The 16,414-nt window shown below is 54.6% G+C and overlaps 1 protein-coding gene across 1 annotated transcript; it reads right to left on the bottom strand.

Moving 5' to 3' along the window:
* Positions 1-3,372: 3,372 nt before the first annotated feature.
* PTGES (prostaglandin E synthase) lies at positions 3,373-16,194 on the bottom strand. The gene is made up of 3 exons (XM_060153288.1): positions 15,918-16,194; positions 12,459-12,541; positions 3,373-3,947 (listed from the first exon to the last, which is right to left on the bottom strand). Exons 1-3 carry the CDS (start codon positions 16,044-16,046, stop codon positions 3,698-3,700), a joined length of 462 nt encoding a protein of 153 aa, XP_060009271.1. The 5' UTR covers positions 16,047-16,194; the 3' UTR covers positions 3,373-3,697.
* Positions 16,195-16,414: the final 220 nt, after the last annotated feature.

Genomic DNA, 16,414 nt, shown 5'->3' with positions numbered 1-16,414 from the left:
GCCTCCCAGGGACACACACAGAAACCCCAGGAGCCCTTAATTCTGTGGGAATTAAGGGAGTCCCCAGGTTCTGTCCCCACCTCCAGGACTAAAACCAGGCCCCTTTGTCCTCTCATCTTTGCCTGTTCCTCCAAGTCTGTCACATACCAGGGAGGCTCTTGGAAGCCTGGAGACAAGGAATCCATTAAACGAGGGAGCCCCAGTGGTTCCCCAGAGGGGCCCTCACAGGAGACTGGGGAGCCCAGGTGGACAGGGCACACCAGCCATCACCTGTCTTGGCCTTCCTCCTTAGAAGGGTGTGTACTCAGGACTTCCCTGATGGTGCAGTGGTTAAGAATCCACCTGCCAATGCAGTGGACAGGGGTTCGAGCTCTGGTCCGGGAAGATCCCACGTGCTGTGGAGCAACTAACCCCGTGCGCCACAGCTACTGAGCCTGTGCTCTAGAGCCCACGCGCCACAACTACTGAGCCCGCGTGCCACAACTACTGAAGCCCGCGCACCTAGAGCCCGTGCTCCGCAAAAAGAGAAGCCACCGCAATGAGAAGCCCGCGCACCACAACAAAGAATAGCTCCCACTCGCCGCAACTAGAGAAAGCCCGAGTGTAGCAAGGAAGACCCCACGCAGCCAAAAATAAATAAAGTTTATTAAAAAAAAAAAAAAAGAAGTGTGTGTACCCGGGTGGGGGTGAAAGGTTCTATAGCATTAGGACCAAACTGGCAACATTTTGAGGAGAGGGCCCCTAACTCACAGACCAGGGCCCTGACCCTGGGGTCTGTGTGATACCCCAGGCTGGCTCTGGGCTTTCCTGCTCACTCAGAGCCCAGAAGAAGTTGCCCCCAGCCACCAGGCTCCAGTCAGGGGCAGCTCCGGTTTCCCAAGCCTGGGCTGGGCCCCAAAGTCCTTGCCTGCCCCCAGGCTGCTGCTCAGCACTGCCCTGCCCCCAGCACTGCCCACACTTCGCACCACCCACAGCCCAGGGTCAGGAGGAGGCAGCCCAAGAGGGCGCCCCGCATCTGGATGGGGTGCGATCGAGGCGAAGTCAGAGGAATTCACCGGCGCCCAGGATGGCCTGGGGCGGGGTGTGGGTGGGGCTTCTGGCCAGGCCAGCCCACCCGCATCGTCTCACCTGCAGTGCTCACTTTGCCGCTGCCCAAGAAAGGGGCGCTGTGGTTCAGCCCCAGGGGCAGCTGCTCCGGGAAGCCGCCCCCAGCCCTTCCCCATCCTGGAGGGTTCCGGGTCTACCCTGGAAACATCGCCCGGCTCCTGCCAGCTGCCCCTCCCTGCCGTCAGGCTGCGCCTGCCTCTTCCCGGCCCCTCCAGAAACTGGAGGGACAGTTGGGCACTGTCTGCGTCAGTTTGGAACCAGAGCCAGTGCCCAGCTGTCAACCTCACCATGCTGCTTTCCATGTGGCTTCTCGGAAGTTCTCTTGGGACACAGAGCCACGTCACTAACCCCTCGCCCACTTCTCCTCACCCTGGCTCTGAACCCACCCCACAAGGCCCCAAGGCCTTGAATGAGCCCCTTTCCGCCCACCCCCGCTCCCACACGCCCCCCGCCACTTCCCAGGCACAAGACCCCGGGGGGCTGAGCTCTGCTCATCTTTCCTCAGCTGGATTGGACACGCCCCCAAAGCTGGTCTGACTTACGCCCATGGCAGGCGAGCTGTCACGTCCCCTAGGAAGCCCCTCCCCAGCAGGGGTTAGAGGCCCTCCCTGTGCTCCCACTGCCCACCCCCCCTTAGGGCACTGAGTACTTGGGTTGTCACTGTCTGATGTCCTGCCGTCCCCCCACCCTGTTTGCAGCTCAGCATCTGAGGGGTCCCGGGGGCCGGGGCAGGGAGCGAACGATGGGCCAGTGCACAAGGGGCTGCTGTCTCTGCAGTTCCGAGGAGCTGCCCCCTCCCTCGGTCCCAGGGTCACAGGGTCCCTGTGGGTATCGGATGCCCTCCTCACCCGGGTCTGAGCTGGGCACTTTGCCCTCTCAGTCCCTCTTTCCCTGGTCTGGGAAGGGAAAGTATTAAAACACAAGCACACATCCTGGGTCTACTCCTCTTTTATCACATCCCAGCTCAGGGATGTTGGGCAAGTTACAGCTCCTTCCTGAGCCTTACTTTCCTCATCAAAAAGCAGAAATACCTCCTTCCTGGGGTGGAGGATCAAGTGGAAAAAAAACTGTGAACACCGTGCTCAGCCGATGCTTAGCAAACAGCAGACACTGAATACAGGGACACGCGCTTTCTGCTTCCAGATGTGCGGCTGCAGCCCCAGAACAGAGACTCATCTCACCACCAGGAAGCAATGCTACCCAGCCCACCTCCTAGCACGGCCGGGCAGGGGGGCCGACTCGGATTTCTAGTGAGGCCTGGGGAACCCTGGGTCCCCAGTGAGGCCCCCACTAGGCAGACCCATCAGTCCGCGGGGGCAGAAGCTCGGGGGCTGCAGCGTTGTGAGAGGAGGCCATGCCCAGGCGTGAGGGGGGCTTCCCTAGATCCTGGAGGAAAGGGGCAGCGCTGGGGAGGGGGGTCTGGGGAAAGGCAGGACCGCACAATGGTTAGAGCAGTTTGGGGGAGCCAGACAGGTGGGGTTCAGAGCTGATCCCACACTGCAGGGAGTCCACCTTGAGCCTCGGTTTCCTCATGTGTAAAAATGGGCTTGACTGACCATCTTACTGGCCCACGGCAGGAGGCGGGAGGGTGTCTCCCAGCAGCCTGCTCGCTTTCTGCATGATTCAGCACCCTCGTCTGGGTGGGTTTGTGTGTTTGCCAGAGACTGTGTCTTGTCAATTTCGCCCCCAGACACAGACCCGCAAGAGTGTCGGGCGAGCCGGATCCCCAGTCAGCCTGGGAGGTGGTGGGTGCCGGGAACCAGCCGCCAGGGGGCCAAGCTGGTCAGACACTTCATTAATGACTAAAGCCACATGCTCTTACTGCAAGAGTCCAGGAGAGACACATGATTCCCGGCAGGGGTGCACATTTGCGGTTTTCAAGCCTTGCAAATACCGAAGGAGTCAAAATTTCCTTTTAGCGGTTGGTCCTTCAAAGCCCGTTGTCCTTGAATGACAGCCCTTCGGAGCAACTAAAGCCTCGGGAAGAGAAGGCCGACCCTACTGTGGGCCCTTCCCATCGGCACCTGTGCCAAAGACAGAAGGATGCAGCAAAGGAATGTGGCACAGGGAAGTGTCAACAGGGCACAAAGGAGCACAACCCTTCTCCCACCGGGAGAGAAACTCCCACCTGCCGGTCCTGGGCCCTCCCCTAGAGGGAACTGGGAGTGGGCCCCAGGCCCGGCCATTGCTGGGACTCACAGGAACTTCCTAAAAATGCAGACGCCCAGGCTCCCCTCTAGACCAGCTAAATCAGCATCTCTGGGGTGGAGGTGAGAAGTCCTTATTTATTACAGCCCTGCATTCAGAGGGTCGTTAGGTTCAGAAACCTGAACTGAGTCTCTGCTCACCCTTCCCAGACTTGGGGAGGAAGAGGGAGGGATACTTTTCATGCTCTGTTCTTTAAGTGGAAGGATTTTCTATCAGTCATGACAACCGGTCTCTAAACAGTTCCAATCGGTGGCTTCACCCAGGAATCCAACTGGTTGCCAGGATACCAGGCCCCGGGGCCTATCACAATCTCAGAGGGGCACCTGGTCTCCCGGTGGCTCGTGGCCGGGGGTCTGGCGGCCGAGGAAGTGTCAGCGGCTGGTCACAGGTGGCGAGCTGCTTCCCAGACGATCTGCAGGGCCATGGAGGCGCAGGGGAGCTGGGCCAGGGTGTAGGCCAGAGAGCGGGTGGGCGCCCGCAGCTTCCCCAGGTAGGCCACGGTGTGCACCATGCGGCCCAGGAAGACGACCAGGAAGTGCACCCAGGCAACGAAGGGGTCAGGCCCCAAGAAGGAGTAGACGAAGCCCAGGAACAGGAAGGGGTAGATGGTCTCCATGTCATTCCGGTGGGCTCTGGGAAGGCAAGGGGGTGCAGTCAGCCAGGAGTTGGCTTTGAGAATGTCCTGGGAGCTGAGACCCTCTGCCCCGAAAGGCCCCACACCCCTGGGGACCACCTCGGGGGTGCCAGACTCACGTCCGTCATGGCCAAGACAAGGAGATACCCCAGAGGCAGGGGCGACGGTGACTCCAAGCTCGGGCCGGTGAGCAGCTCAGAAAGTGAACCCTGTTAGCAGACCGGGAGCCACGAAGGGCTGCTGGTTGGTTTTCTTAGCAGCCCCTGCCATGGTCTCCCCTATCTTCCCCTCTGGCCTTGGACACCAGGCAGGAACAGTGGGGCTCAGTGGGGTTGAGTGAAAGCTGGGGTGCAGCCTCGGTCTGCCTCCAGCCCCTGCTCTTTTATTTATTTATTTACTTTTTGGCCACGCCACGCAGCTTGCAGGATCTCAGTTCCCTGACCAGGAATTGAACCCGGGCCACAGTAGTGAAAGCGCCAAGTCCTAACCGCTAGACCACCAGGAAGCTCCCCAGCCCGTGCTCTTTACCACCAAGGCAGGGCTTTTCTGAGGCCGTCCTCCTTCCAAATGCAGGTTCCTGGGCCCTCCCCAGAGGGATGGGCTAAGAACACGCATCTGAAACCCACGCCTGGCTCTGTCTTCTTCTGCCCCTAAATCTAAGCAAAGCCTTCCTCCTCTCAGGGATAATAAGGACAACTTGCTCTCACTGGAGCCAGCCAATCGCCGGCCAGCGGCGAAGCTCTGTTTCATCCGCGCTATCCTGTTTCTTTCTTTGTTTAAAATATCAAGTGTGTGAGTATATGTGGTGGGGGTGGGGAGGGGCGGCTGTGTGTAACGCTGCCATAAAAAAACGACCGACAAAGAAAACTCATCCACTTCTGCTCAAAGTTGGTTCACATTTTCCATGATTCCTACTAATGGGCAGCTTCCTCTGTGGAGGGTGGGGAGGTCAAGTCCCATAAATTAGACACTGAGCAAATGACCAAAGCCAGAGATGGCATGTTGGAAGCGCAAATAAACAGGAACGCGGTGCCTGGGCCGTGACTTCCCCCAAGGACAGGCCACGTGTGTGAGGCACGGGGACGCTTCTAGAACTGCAGCCCCTTCTCCAAGCCTTCCAGCTGGAGTGCATCTCACCAACGCTGCACTAATGGGCCAAGCCCAGCCCAGCAGCCCCTGTGTGGGGACCTGCCACGGAGTCCTCCGCTTCCCTGCCACTTGCAAGGACCTCAGGCAAGGGCCAGCGTGTGTGGACGCTAGGAATTGGGCAGGGCAGAGGGGAGAAGCACTCAGCAACCCAGGGCTGCAGGGGTCTCTGTGGCATGACTAGGATGGGTGTAGTCAGGGAAGGAGACGTTGTACTGAAGCCTGAATGATGAGGGGCCATCTGTGCAGGGGAAGAACTCTCCAGGGAGAAGCATGGGCCTGTGCAAAGGCCCTGAGGTAGGAATGAGCATTGCGTGTTCAAGGCTCAGAAAAGTGACCCATGTGGCTGGAGTGTGGCACGTAAGAGGGAGGGAGACAGGGTAAGAGGGGGAGAGGGGCCTCATGAAGCAGGGTAAGGGGTCTGGAATTCAATCTGAGTGTACAAAAGCTCCCATAAACCCAGCAGGGCCTGGATCTTAGGTCAAACTCAGGACACCGCAGTTGGTGTCTCTGTCCCCATATCCTGGAGCCAACATGAGTCTTCCTTCTCCTTTATTCCCAAAGCTTGACCTTGGACACAGCCCCAGGGAAAGCAAGTCTACAGCAGGGCAGGTCTCACCAGCTGAGGGAAATACTGCTGGATGCATGTGAGAGAAGCAGGCCGTGGCCAGATCTTGGCTACAGCGATGAAGAGGGGGAAGCTGAGGACTGGGGCCATTTCAATTCCTCGATCGAGCAAGTCCCTTACCTTACTGAGAAGAGGCAGCAACTGTTGCTCTAAAATCATGCTATTTAACCCCATGCTATGGAGATCATCTGTGTACACCAACATCCCCTAACATGCTATGAGACAGACACCTTGGAAAACCTATTTTACGTTAAGTCAGGGTGTCCTAGAAGGTGGTCTTCCTCCCACAGGTTGACTCATGAGATGGTACCAGCTGGGAGTATTTTTGTCATGTTGTATATTTCTCGGAAAGTTTCAGGAAAAGCGTAACTAGCGCATGAAACCCGTTCAATGAGACACTTCTCCTTAAAGCATGTATTTACATTCTGAGAGTGAGTCACTTTTTAGAAAGCTGTTGAGAGGATCGTCGGCCAAACCCCACAGCACAGGTGAGGGAAAGAAGTGGGGGGACACCAGGCACAGAAGAGGAATAAAGATGGGAGGCGCAGCCCTCCCTCCTGGCTCCAGCAACTGGGACTAGAGGATTCAGAGATCACCTTTGAGGGAGGAGAGGTGGCTGGGAGCTGAGAAAGGCCCTCAGCCCCTGGGGTGCCCAGTCCCCACGGAAACTGCCATGGGGCCCCCACGAAGCCACAAGTGGCGCCGAGGACAGGCGTGATGCCAAGAAAGCTCATTCCTCTCCTCCCCGCCGCCCCTACCCCGGGATCCGAATCGAGAGACATGGAGGGAGTCACGTACCAGAGAGATTCTTGGGCAAAATGTGTCATTCCACTAATGACCAGTTTTTTAAGGTAAAAACCACTCAGAGCAAATTCCCGCTAGACTGGACTTGCATGGCTCCCTGCAGCGTCAGGCCTGCCTCTCCCGTCAACAGACACTGCAACACCGGCTGCCTTTTTTTTTTTTTTTTTTTTTTCCGGCTGCCTTTTATTGCATCCGGTGACAGGACTGCGGAGAGAGCCCTACAGTTCCCCCCAGGCTTCCTGGGCAGGGACAGCTGCTGGCAGCCCCGCTAGCTCTCTCCTCTTCCCTTCCCAGGCTCTCCATCTGCACGGGTGATTTCCTTGAATTCAGGTTTGATATGAGGTGACGCCTGCTTAGTTTTAAAGGCAGGTTATAAAATAGAGTTAAACCGCCTTCTTGAAAGGAGAGCAGAGCCCATATCAGATGGCCTGGGCTCACGAGCGATGCGGCCTTGGCAAACCTGCTTCTTCCTCTACTGATGCTAGTGCCGCCCTTGGAAGCCTACTGGGAGGCAGAGTGGGTTGGTTCCCATAAAGTGCTTAGAACACTGCCTGGCACGGAGTAGTTTTGCCCCAATTTAGCTGCCATCTTCTTTGGCACCGTCATCATCACCGCCAGCCCTGTCCCGGACATGATTGCTAAAGCTAATTTCAGCTCTTGGTTTTGTCGGAATCCCAGCGCCCTCAGACGCGCAGCCCAAATTCATAAACATTTTACCGTGCGAGGCTAGCAGCCTCGCACCTCCCCAAGGGTGCTCGTTAGACCCCTGGCCTCGGGCAAGTCTCTGTCTCTGGACCTCTTTTCACCATCCACAAAATAATGTGTTTGGATGGGGTCTTAAAGGACTTCTAGGGCTGAGATTTTGTGACCCAATCTCCTGACAAACCAGTTCACTCAGATTAAGTCTCCGCACCACACTCCAAATAATCAGAAATATCTCAAAGTCTGGGTCAAGTGTTTGTCTTCCTTCCTGGGGACCGCGCAGAGACACACACCCCCGCCGGCCCCAATGAAGTTGCATATTCACATGAACTCAGAATCTGGCCCAAACCTACATGGCCGGGAGACTTCGATAGGAATCACTCAAAGGACGTGGCTGGGTTTCATCATTGTCCTTGAAACCTGGTTCCTGACCCCTCCCAGAGCTGGTCTCACATTTGGGCTCCAGCCTGAGCTAATCTGCAAGGCAGATCCGTGCTCCAAGAACCGAGACCAAAGTGCTTTCCTGTTTGTGCAGAAGGCGGCCCTGGTTGCACTAAAACCTCTGGTCTAATATTTAACTCACTTCTGCTTCCAGGGCGTCTCCTGTCAGGTTCCAGCCAGTTCTCCGGTAGTGGATGGCAGGATGTGTGATTCCCCGCGCCCTCGAGGTTCCATGATGTTATGTAAAGTCAGCAGGAGCCCTGGGGCCCCAGGAACCCCCAGGTCCGGCATAGTAAGCCCCAGTAAATAACAGTACATGGAAGGTCACCAACAACACTCACCAAATGAATATGACATTATTAGCTAAGAGGTGCTCAAAGGGTGCTGCATTGGGCACTATTTACGAGAGCCAGGTTATAGAAGCAACCTAAATGCCCATCGACAGACAAATGGATAAAGAAGATGTGGTACATATATACAATGGAATATTACTCAGCCATAAAAAGGAATGAAATTGGGTCATTTGTAGAGACGTGGATGGATCTAGAGACTGTCATACAGAGTGAAGTAAGTCAGAGAGAGAAAAACAAATATCGTATATTAACGCATATATGTGGAACCTAGAAAAATGGTACAGATGAACCGGTTGGCAAGGCAGAAATAGAGACACAGATGTAGAGAACAAACATATGGATGCCAAGGGGGGAAAGTGGCGGGGGTGGCTGCTGGTGGTGGATGAATTGGGAGATAGAGATTGACATGTATACACTAATATGTATAAAATGGATAACTAATAAGAACCTGCTGTATAAAAATTAAATAAAATAGGGCTTCCCTGGTGGCGCAGTGGTTGAGAGTCTGCCTGCCGATGCAGGGGATGCGGGTTCGTGCACCGGTCCGGGAGGATCCCACATGCCGCGGAGCGGCTGGGCCCGTGAGCCATGGCCGCTGAGCCTGCGCGTCCGGAGGCTGTGCTCCGCAATGGGAGAGGCCACAACAGTGAGAGGCCCGCATACCGCAAAATAAATAAATAAATAATAAATAAATAAATAAAATTCAGGGACTTCCCTGGTGGCACAGTGGTTAAGAATCTGCCTGCCAATGCAGGGGACACGGGTTTGAGCCCTGATCCGAGAAGATCCCACATGCTGTGGAGCAGCTAAGCCCGTGCGCCACAACTACTGAGCCCGCGCGCCTAGAGCCCGTGCTCTGCAACAAGAGAAGCCACCGCAATGAGAAGCCCATGCACCGCATCAAAGAGTAGCCCCCTCTCGCTGCAACTAGAGAAAGCCCGTGTGCAGCAATGAGGACCCAACGCGGCCATAAATAAATAAATAAATAGATGGATAGATAGATAGAATCCGCCTGCCAATGCAGGGGACACAGGTTCGAGCCCTGGTCCAGGAAGATCCCACATGCTGCGGAGCAGCTAAGCCCGTGCGCCACAACCACTGAGCCCGTGTGCCTACAGCCCGTGCTCCACAACAAGAGAAGCCACTGCAATGAGAAGCCCGCGCACCGCAACGAAGAGTAGCCCCCGCTCACCGCAACTAGAGAAAGCCCGCACGCAGCGAGGACCCAACACAGCCAAAAATAATAATAATAATTAATTAATTAATTAAAAAAAGAAAAGAAAAGTGTTGAATTGGGGAATTCCCTGGTGGTCCAGTGGTTAAGACTGGGGTGTTTTCACTGCCGGGGGGCCCGGGTTTGATCCTTGGTTGGGGAACTAAGATCCCACAAGTTATGTGGTACAGCCAAAAAAAAAAAAAAAAGTGCCGAATTGAATTTCAGCTACTTGAGTATGAGCACTGTAGATGACGTGTCCTTTTGTTCAGAAATGAAAATCGTGTTGGGTGGGTGGAGACATCGCGGTACCGCACGGGTGTGTGGTCTCTCCCTGGCATGGTTGCAGCCAATATAAACAAAGTGTTCATGACCCCGTGTAACCACCCCTGTGCCACAAGTAACGCAAGTTTTGCTGCACAGACCCCTCACCCCTTGGGAGAAGCCAAGCACTCTGGGTGGCTGCTCTGAGCTGGCCTGGCAACCGGCTGCCCCTGCTACTCATCACACGCTTCTCCACTGCCCCGGAGAGTCATGCCAACCAGGTGGCATGAGGGTCACCAGTATGGATTCATGTACGGGTGAGGCTTTTGTTCACCAAAGTACAACGAGTGCTAAGCACGGTAGCTAGCACATGGTCAGTGCTCGTTGAATGTTGAATGAACGGATAGATGGATGGATGGATGGACCTCGTATGAAGGACTATATACTGTAGTTACATTAGAAAGGATGAAACAGCAATGAATTTCACTTTCTACATTACACATTTCTGTAATTTTTAAAAACCACAAGTACATGTTATTTTCAATGGCCAAGAAAAAGAAAAGAATATTATTTATACCACTTGGTCCCACCCATTTCTGCCGGTGATTCATGGGAATGTGACAAGAACTAGGTGAGGGCTTGTGTCTGTCTCACTCCTGTCCAGCTACCCATCCTCCCCACACCCATCCCACGCCTGCTGACAACCCCCATCCCCTGGGAGTGCTTCCTCCTGGCTCTCCAGCCCATTGGTGTAAAACTGCAGAGAGGAAACTGCTAAAATACCCACCACTGAGACTGGCTACGTGAAATTAACCTTTTGCCTCTGATGGAATTTTACACAGCCTTTATTTATTTATGTATTTATTTATTTATGGCCCCACATGTGGCTTGTGGATGTCAGTTCCCTGATGAGGGATTGAACCTGGGCCACGTCAGTGAAAGCACCGAGTCCCAGCCACTGCACCGCCAGGGAACTCCCTCTGCCTCCCTTTTTTAAGAATCACTTTTCGAGACCCAGCAATCCCACTACTGGGCATATACCCTGAGAAAACCGAAATTCAAAAAGAGTCATGAACCAAAATGTTCATTGCAGCTCTATTTACAATAGCCCGGAGATGGAAACAACCTAAGTGCCCATCATCGGATGAATGGATAAAGAAGATGTGGCACATATATACAATGGAATATTACTCAGCCATAAAAAGAAACGAAATTGAGCTATTTGTAATGAGGTGGATAGACCTAGAGTCTGTCATACAGAGTGAAGTAAGTCAGAAAGAGAGAGACAAATACCGTATGCTAACACATATATATGGAATTTAAGAAAAAAAAATGTCATGAAGAACCTAGGGGTAAGGCAGGAATAAAGACGCAGACCTCCTAGAAAACGGACTTGAGGTTATGGGGAGGGGGAAGGGTGAGCTGTGACAGGGCGAGAGAGAGTCATGGACATATACACACTAACAAACGTAGTAAGGTAGATGGCTAGTGGGAAGCAGCCGCATGGCACAGGGATATTGGCTCGGTGCTTTGTGACCGCCTGGAGGGGTGGGATAGGGAGGGTGGGAGGGAGGGAGACGCAAGAGGGAAGAGATATGGGAACATATGTATATGTATAACTGATTCACTTTGTTATAAAGCAGAAACTAACACACCATTGTAAAGCAATTATACCCCAATAAAGATGTTAAAAAAAAAAAAAAGAATCACTTTTCGAGTAGTATTTACTGACATGGAAAGTGCTCATGAAATAATTAACTGAAAAAAAATCAGAACGCCCAGTTGGGTGTACCATGCACACCTAGTGTTATGAAAAATATTTAGATGACAAAGAGGAGATAGATGAACACGTTAACAGTGACAAGAATTGTGAGTGGTTTTCCCCTTTTAGCTCTATGTATTTTCGATATTAACCAAATGGTTTGCAATGACTAGTTCTGAGTTTTATAATAAGAAAAATTGCTTTAGATTGACTGGGGGATGCTAAGCATATGAAAAAATGTTCAACTTCACTCAGAAATGCGAAGTAGGGAATTCCCCGGCAGTCCAGTGGTTTGGACTCCGTGCTCTCACTGCTGAGGGCCTGAGTTCGAGCCCTGGTCAGGGAACTAAAATCCCATAAGCTGCACAGCACAGCCAAAAAAAAAAAAAAGAAATGCAAAGTAAAACTGAAATGTGATGTACATTTTCACCCATCATGTTGGCAAGGATCCACCCAAAAGTGGATACAGAGTTAGCAGGGTCGGAGACACGTCTCACACACCAGTGGTGGGACTAGACTTGTGTACCATTTGACAGCATTTCTTACCATTTGATCGCAGCCCGCAGTTTTGCTCACACTGACGCACAAAGGAAAATGAAAGAAGCTTCGATGCACTCTGTTCATAACACAGAAAGACTTAGAACAGCCTAAATGCCATCGGAGGGTAAGTGGTTGGACCAGCTACGGACCATCTATTTAATAGAGAAATGGCGTAAATGCTACAGTGCTGAGGTAATGAACGAGGCCCCTCTATGGGCTGCTATGAAACAATTTCTGTTATGTGAAGAAAGGACAGTATAAATCAGTGGGTGAAGAGTGATCCTTTGGGGGTAAAAAGGAAAAAGCATAGCGTGTGTGTAGTAAATGCAGGAAAAGTGTCTCGGAGAAGATGCATAAGACATTGGTAACAGCACTGGCCCCTGGGGAGCAGATCTGGGCAGAACCTGCAGGTCAGAGGTGGGAGAGAGACTGAAATTGCACTGAACATCCTATTCCAACTTTGTCATCCTGAGCCACAAGCACATATCACTTTTCCACGAGTCACTAGAACTTAAATTAATGAATAAATGAAAACAGTCTAAGAGGATCTGGAAGGCAGAAGACCTAGGCCCCCTGGGCATCCTCCAAGCCCCCGTGTTCAGAAGAGGGCCCGAAAGGACAGGCCATGATCAGGCTGAGGGGCCAGCGGTACTTGCCTGAGACAACGTTCCACATCTGGGTCGCTCCGGCAATACTGGAGGCCTCCGTGTCTCTGAGCATCCTCAGGGTTGGCAAAAGCCTGGAATACATCAGCAGAGAATTACCGTTCGTGAGATGGACGGCCCAGTCGACTAGGTCCGCGGCGATGCCGGCAGGCAATACGTGGCCATTCACCAGCACCCATGAACTCTTACTGCGTGCGAAGTGCTGGAGACTCACCGTGAACAAGGCTGCTACGGACTAAATGTTCGTGTCCCTGCAAATTTCCTATGTTGAAGCCTAACCCCCAGTGTGATGCCTTTAAGGAGGCAGTTAGGTCATAAGGGTGGGGCTCTCTTGAATGAGATTAGCACTCTTATAAGAGACCCCAGAGAGCTGCCTCACCCCTTTGCCAAGTGAGGACACAGCAAGAAGATAGCCATCTATGGACCAGAAAGTAGGCCCTCATCAGACACCACCTCTGCCGGTTCCTTGACCTCGGACTTCCCAGCTTCCAGAACTGTGAGAAATAAATTTTTGTGTCTGATAGGCCACCCAGTCTCTGGCATTTTGTTGTAGAGCAGCCGGAAAAGACTAAGGAAAAGGCCCTCCTATCTCTGCTCTCGTGAAGCCCACGGTGTAATGAGGGAATTGCCAATGAACCAGGGAAGACCACGTGGTGAGTGTTGAGAAACAGAAGACTGGGTGTGCTTTGAGAATGTTCACAGGAGACCCAACCAAGGCTGGGGATCAGAGAAGGCTTCTCTGAGGCAGTGACAGTAAAGCTGAGGCTTGAAGGATGCATCAACCTTAACCAGAAGGGGGGAGGGTTATAGCAACAGCATACGGAACAGCATGTGCAAAGGCCCTGGGGTCAGAAGAAGAGCATGTATGAAGAATGAAAAACCAGCATGGCTGGAGCATAGACAGCAAGGGACAGAGTTCCAAGATAAAGCTGCAGGGGTCAGCAGGGGTCCTGGAGGCAGGAGCCTAAGAATTTAAACTTTGAACTAAGAGCAATGAGAGGGTCTTGACAGGTCCCAGTGAGAAACTCAGCTCCACACCGACTAACTGCAGGTTTCTGAACTTCCCTGGGTCTCAGCTTCCTCATCTGTGAATTCCAGATCAAATGAGGTTCATCTACCACATGAAGAGCAAAGGAGAGAAGTGGAGACGCCCCAGCACAGCGCCAGGAGGGCGCTTGCTGGTGAATCGTCAATGCAAAAGAGGGACTTGAGGTCACACTCAGGTCATTGGAGGTCACACCCGTCGCTCTTGCTGCACTGTTCCCTGCGGGCATCCAGCCAGCCAGCCCTACCAACTCCACAGCAAACCTGAATCTCTGTAGCACGTTTTCTAAATTGCATATCCTGCTGCTTCTGATTCATGAGCCCTTGAGATATCTGTTCCCAATTGCTGGGGTTTTTTTTTGTCCTGCCTGGTGGGTCTGCCCCTGCTCCAGCCCAGAGGTGAATGCAGCGCTTGTCACCATCAGGATTCCCCAACGCCCAGAATTCTTCTCTGCTGGCCCTTAAGTCATGGAATCACCAATTCTGATGGCCCTGCAGAGTCCGTGAGCCTGTGACACCTTTCTCAGGGTCTCGGCATTCAGTGGGCAGCTGTCTTGGGTGTCCACAGTCCATGGGTTTGCTCACCCCTGAAGACAGCCTGAATACAAGTTGGGCTGGCCAGGAGCCAGCGGCAGTGCAGACAGGGATAGAGCCCCAGCGTCAGAAGCATAAGCACTGCCTCTAGCTGGGGCCGGGGTCAGGCCTCAGGATGTGCTCCCACCAAGAGATCTCTGGCCTGTCATGTCAATTCCAACTGTTAATAAGTAATGAAGACTTAACACTGGTGGGGCATTTGCTCCGTGCCAGGAGCTGTATTCTCCTGGCACTGCTGTGACCATCCTCAGTTTACAAATGAGGAAATCAAGCTCTCAGACTTGCCCATGGTCCCGAGGCTAATGGGTGGAGGAGCCAGAGCCGGCATCCGTCACCTCCACAGGCATCCGTCACCTCCCCAGGCATCCGTCACCTCCCCACAGTGTGGCTTCCCCAGCTCCTCCCTGACTGACTGAAGGAGAGGGAAATTTGTGGTGTAGGGAGGACCGGAGACAGCCCAAGGGGAGGTTTCCTTCTGCCACTCCCTACTGACCCGGTAGACAGGCACCCCAACAGGTTTGCCTCTTCCTTCCCTAATTCACATTAAAAGAAAAGCTCTGGGCCCCGCACGGCCCTGGTGAGAACCCCATCCCCGCCATGGCAGGGAGTGGGCTCCGGAGCTGGGCACCTGGGCTCCAACCCCGCTGTGTGGCCTTCACAAGAGATGTCTCCTCTCTGAGTTCAGGTTCCTCAACTGGATGACACGCTGAATCCGACTCCCCCCACCCCCCGGGCGGTGGTGGGGATTAAACGCTCCATGGAAGGACTCAATGGGTGAACGCGGCTGTCCCCGCTTGCTGCCTGTATCTTGCATCCCAGGATGGGCCGGGGCAGGGAGAAGTCAGCACGATGCGTGTGCCTCTGCTTTGGGAGTTCGTTCACCCGGGGAGCTGCCCTGCCTTCGGTCCTGCCCGTACCTGCTAAGCCCTGCTGCTGAGCAACCTTCCTCTCCCCAGTGTCCACCCTCCGCATGGCACGACGTGGGCGCCGGCCTTGCCTCGCCTCGGAACTGGACGAAGGGGCACGGTCGGAAACAACTCCTCTCTGAAATACCTGGGGGGGGTGATCAGAGGTACCCCTGGGCTTCTCTTTGTCTAACAGGACGGCTGCTGCCACTTCCCTGGCCCTGGCTGCCCCGCGGGCTAGCGGCCGCCCTGGAACAGGTCCACCCGCCCCCTTGCTCCCCCCCCCCGCCCCGCCCGCCCCCACCGGCTCAGATCTTGGCGTCTTTATTGCTGTTTTGGCTCCAGGATTCGGATTGGCGGATCGGTGGGGGAAATTCCTCCCCGAGAACTTCAGCGCAGCCTGCCTGAGACCTGGCCTCTGGAGGGAGGCTGCGGTGGGTTTGGGAGCGACCTTGCCGGGCGAGCTGGGAATTTCCACTTAAAGGCTTCTCTGGCCTCCTGTTCTGCCGGTTCCCACCCCACCCAAACATCAGATCTCCGGTGCGGGAAGCCGCCAGGTCGGACGGAGGCTGAATGCTGCCTCACTCCACCCTCTGGGACCTGCTTCTCTCTGAGCCACCGGCCTAGCTCAGCGGGACTCGTGGAGTCCTGCTGTGCCGAGAACTCACCTGGTGGCACGGCAAATGGTAAATGCTCTTAAAACAGAGGAAAAGGAGGTGCGGGCCCCGCTGAAACCAAGGGCCGCAGAGAAGCCATCCCAAAGGGCTGGGAGAGGCACCTGGTCCCGAGCCCTCCCACTCAAACTCTGGCCCCGAAAACATCTGGGCCAAGGGTCCCGTCCCCAACCTTCCCGGCGGTGGGAGAAGGGAGCGCACGCGGGGCTGGGGTCCCCGAGGGCGGCACGTACCTTCTTCCGAAGCCTCACTTGGCCCGTGATGATGGCCACCACGTACATCTTGATGACTAGCAGCGTGCTGCAGAGCAGGAAGGCCGGGAGCACCCGGCCGCTCATCAGCTCCAGGCCGGGGGGAGGCATCTCGGCGGTGGCAGCAGCGGCGGCAGCTCCGGGAGAGACAGCGAGCGGCTGCGAGCTCGGGCGCGTGGCTCTGTCTCCGAGAGCAGGGAGGGGCGGGGAGAGCACGCGGGAGGCTCGTCTGCACTCGGCACCCGCCCACCTCCCAGCAGCCGCAACTTCTGCCCCCAGATGCTGGGAGAAGCAGAGAGCCAGGGGGGCTCCCGATCGGGCCCCTGGCCCCGCCCCACCCCTCCCTGGCAAATCCTTAAACGCTTTCTAATCAGTTTCCTCAATCTGTCAAGTGGTGGGGGGTGGATGGCAGTGCCTGTCTTCAGGGCGCGCAGCAAAGCCAGGAGCCGGGCGGGGCTTCCACAGGTGGCAGAGTCACT

This window comes from Lagenorhynchus albirostris, chromosome 7, assembly GCF_949774975.1.
Source record: "Lagenorhynchus albirostris chromosome 7, mLagAlb1.1, whole genome shotgun sequence".
In the NCBI taxonomy this organism is placed as follows: Eukaryota; Metazoa; Chordata; class Mammalia; order Artiodactyla; family Delphinidae; genus Lagenorhynchus; species Lagenorhynchus albirostris.
The sequence above is the reverse complement of the archived record's forward strand: the minus strand, read 5'-3'. Positions and strand labels throughout refer to the sequence as shown.

Bases quoted from the DNA above. Each gene is read 5' to 3' on its own strand.
- PTGES (XM_060153288.1), bottom strand. From the start codon at position 16,046: ATGCCTCCCCCCGGCCTGGAGCTGATGAGCGGCCGGGTGCTCCCGGCC. The intron at 12,542-15,917 runs GTACGTGCCGCC...GATGTATTCCAG, and splicing joins AAGTGAGGCTTCGGAAGAAG to GCTTTTGCCAACCCTGAGGA. The intron at 3,948-12,458 runs GCAAGTACCGCT...TTGCCTTCCCAG, and splicing joins GATGTGGAACGTTGTCTCAG to AGCCCACCGGAATGACATGG.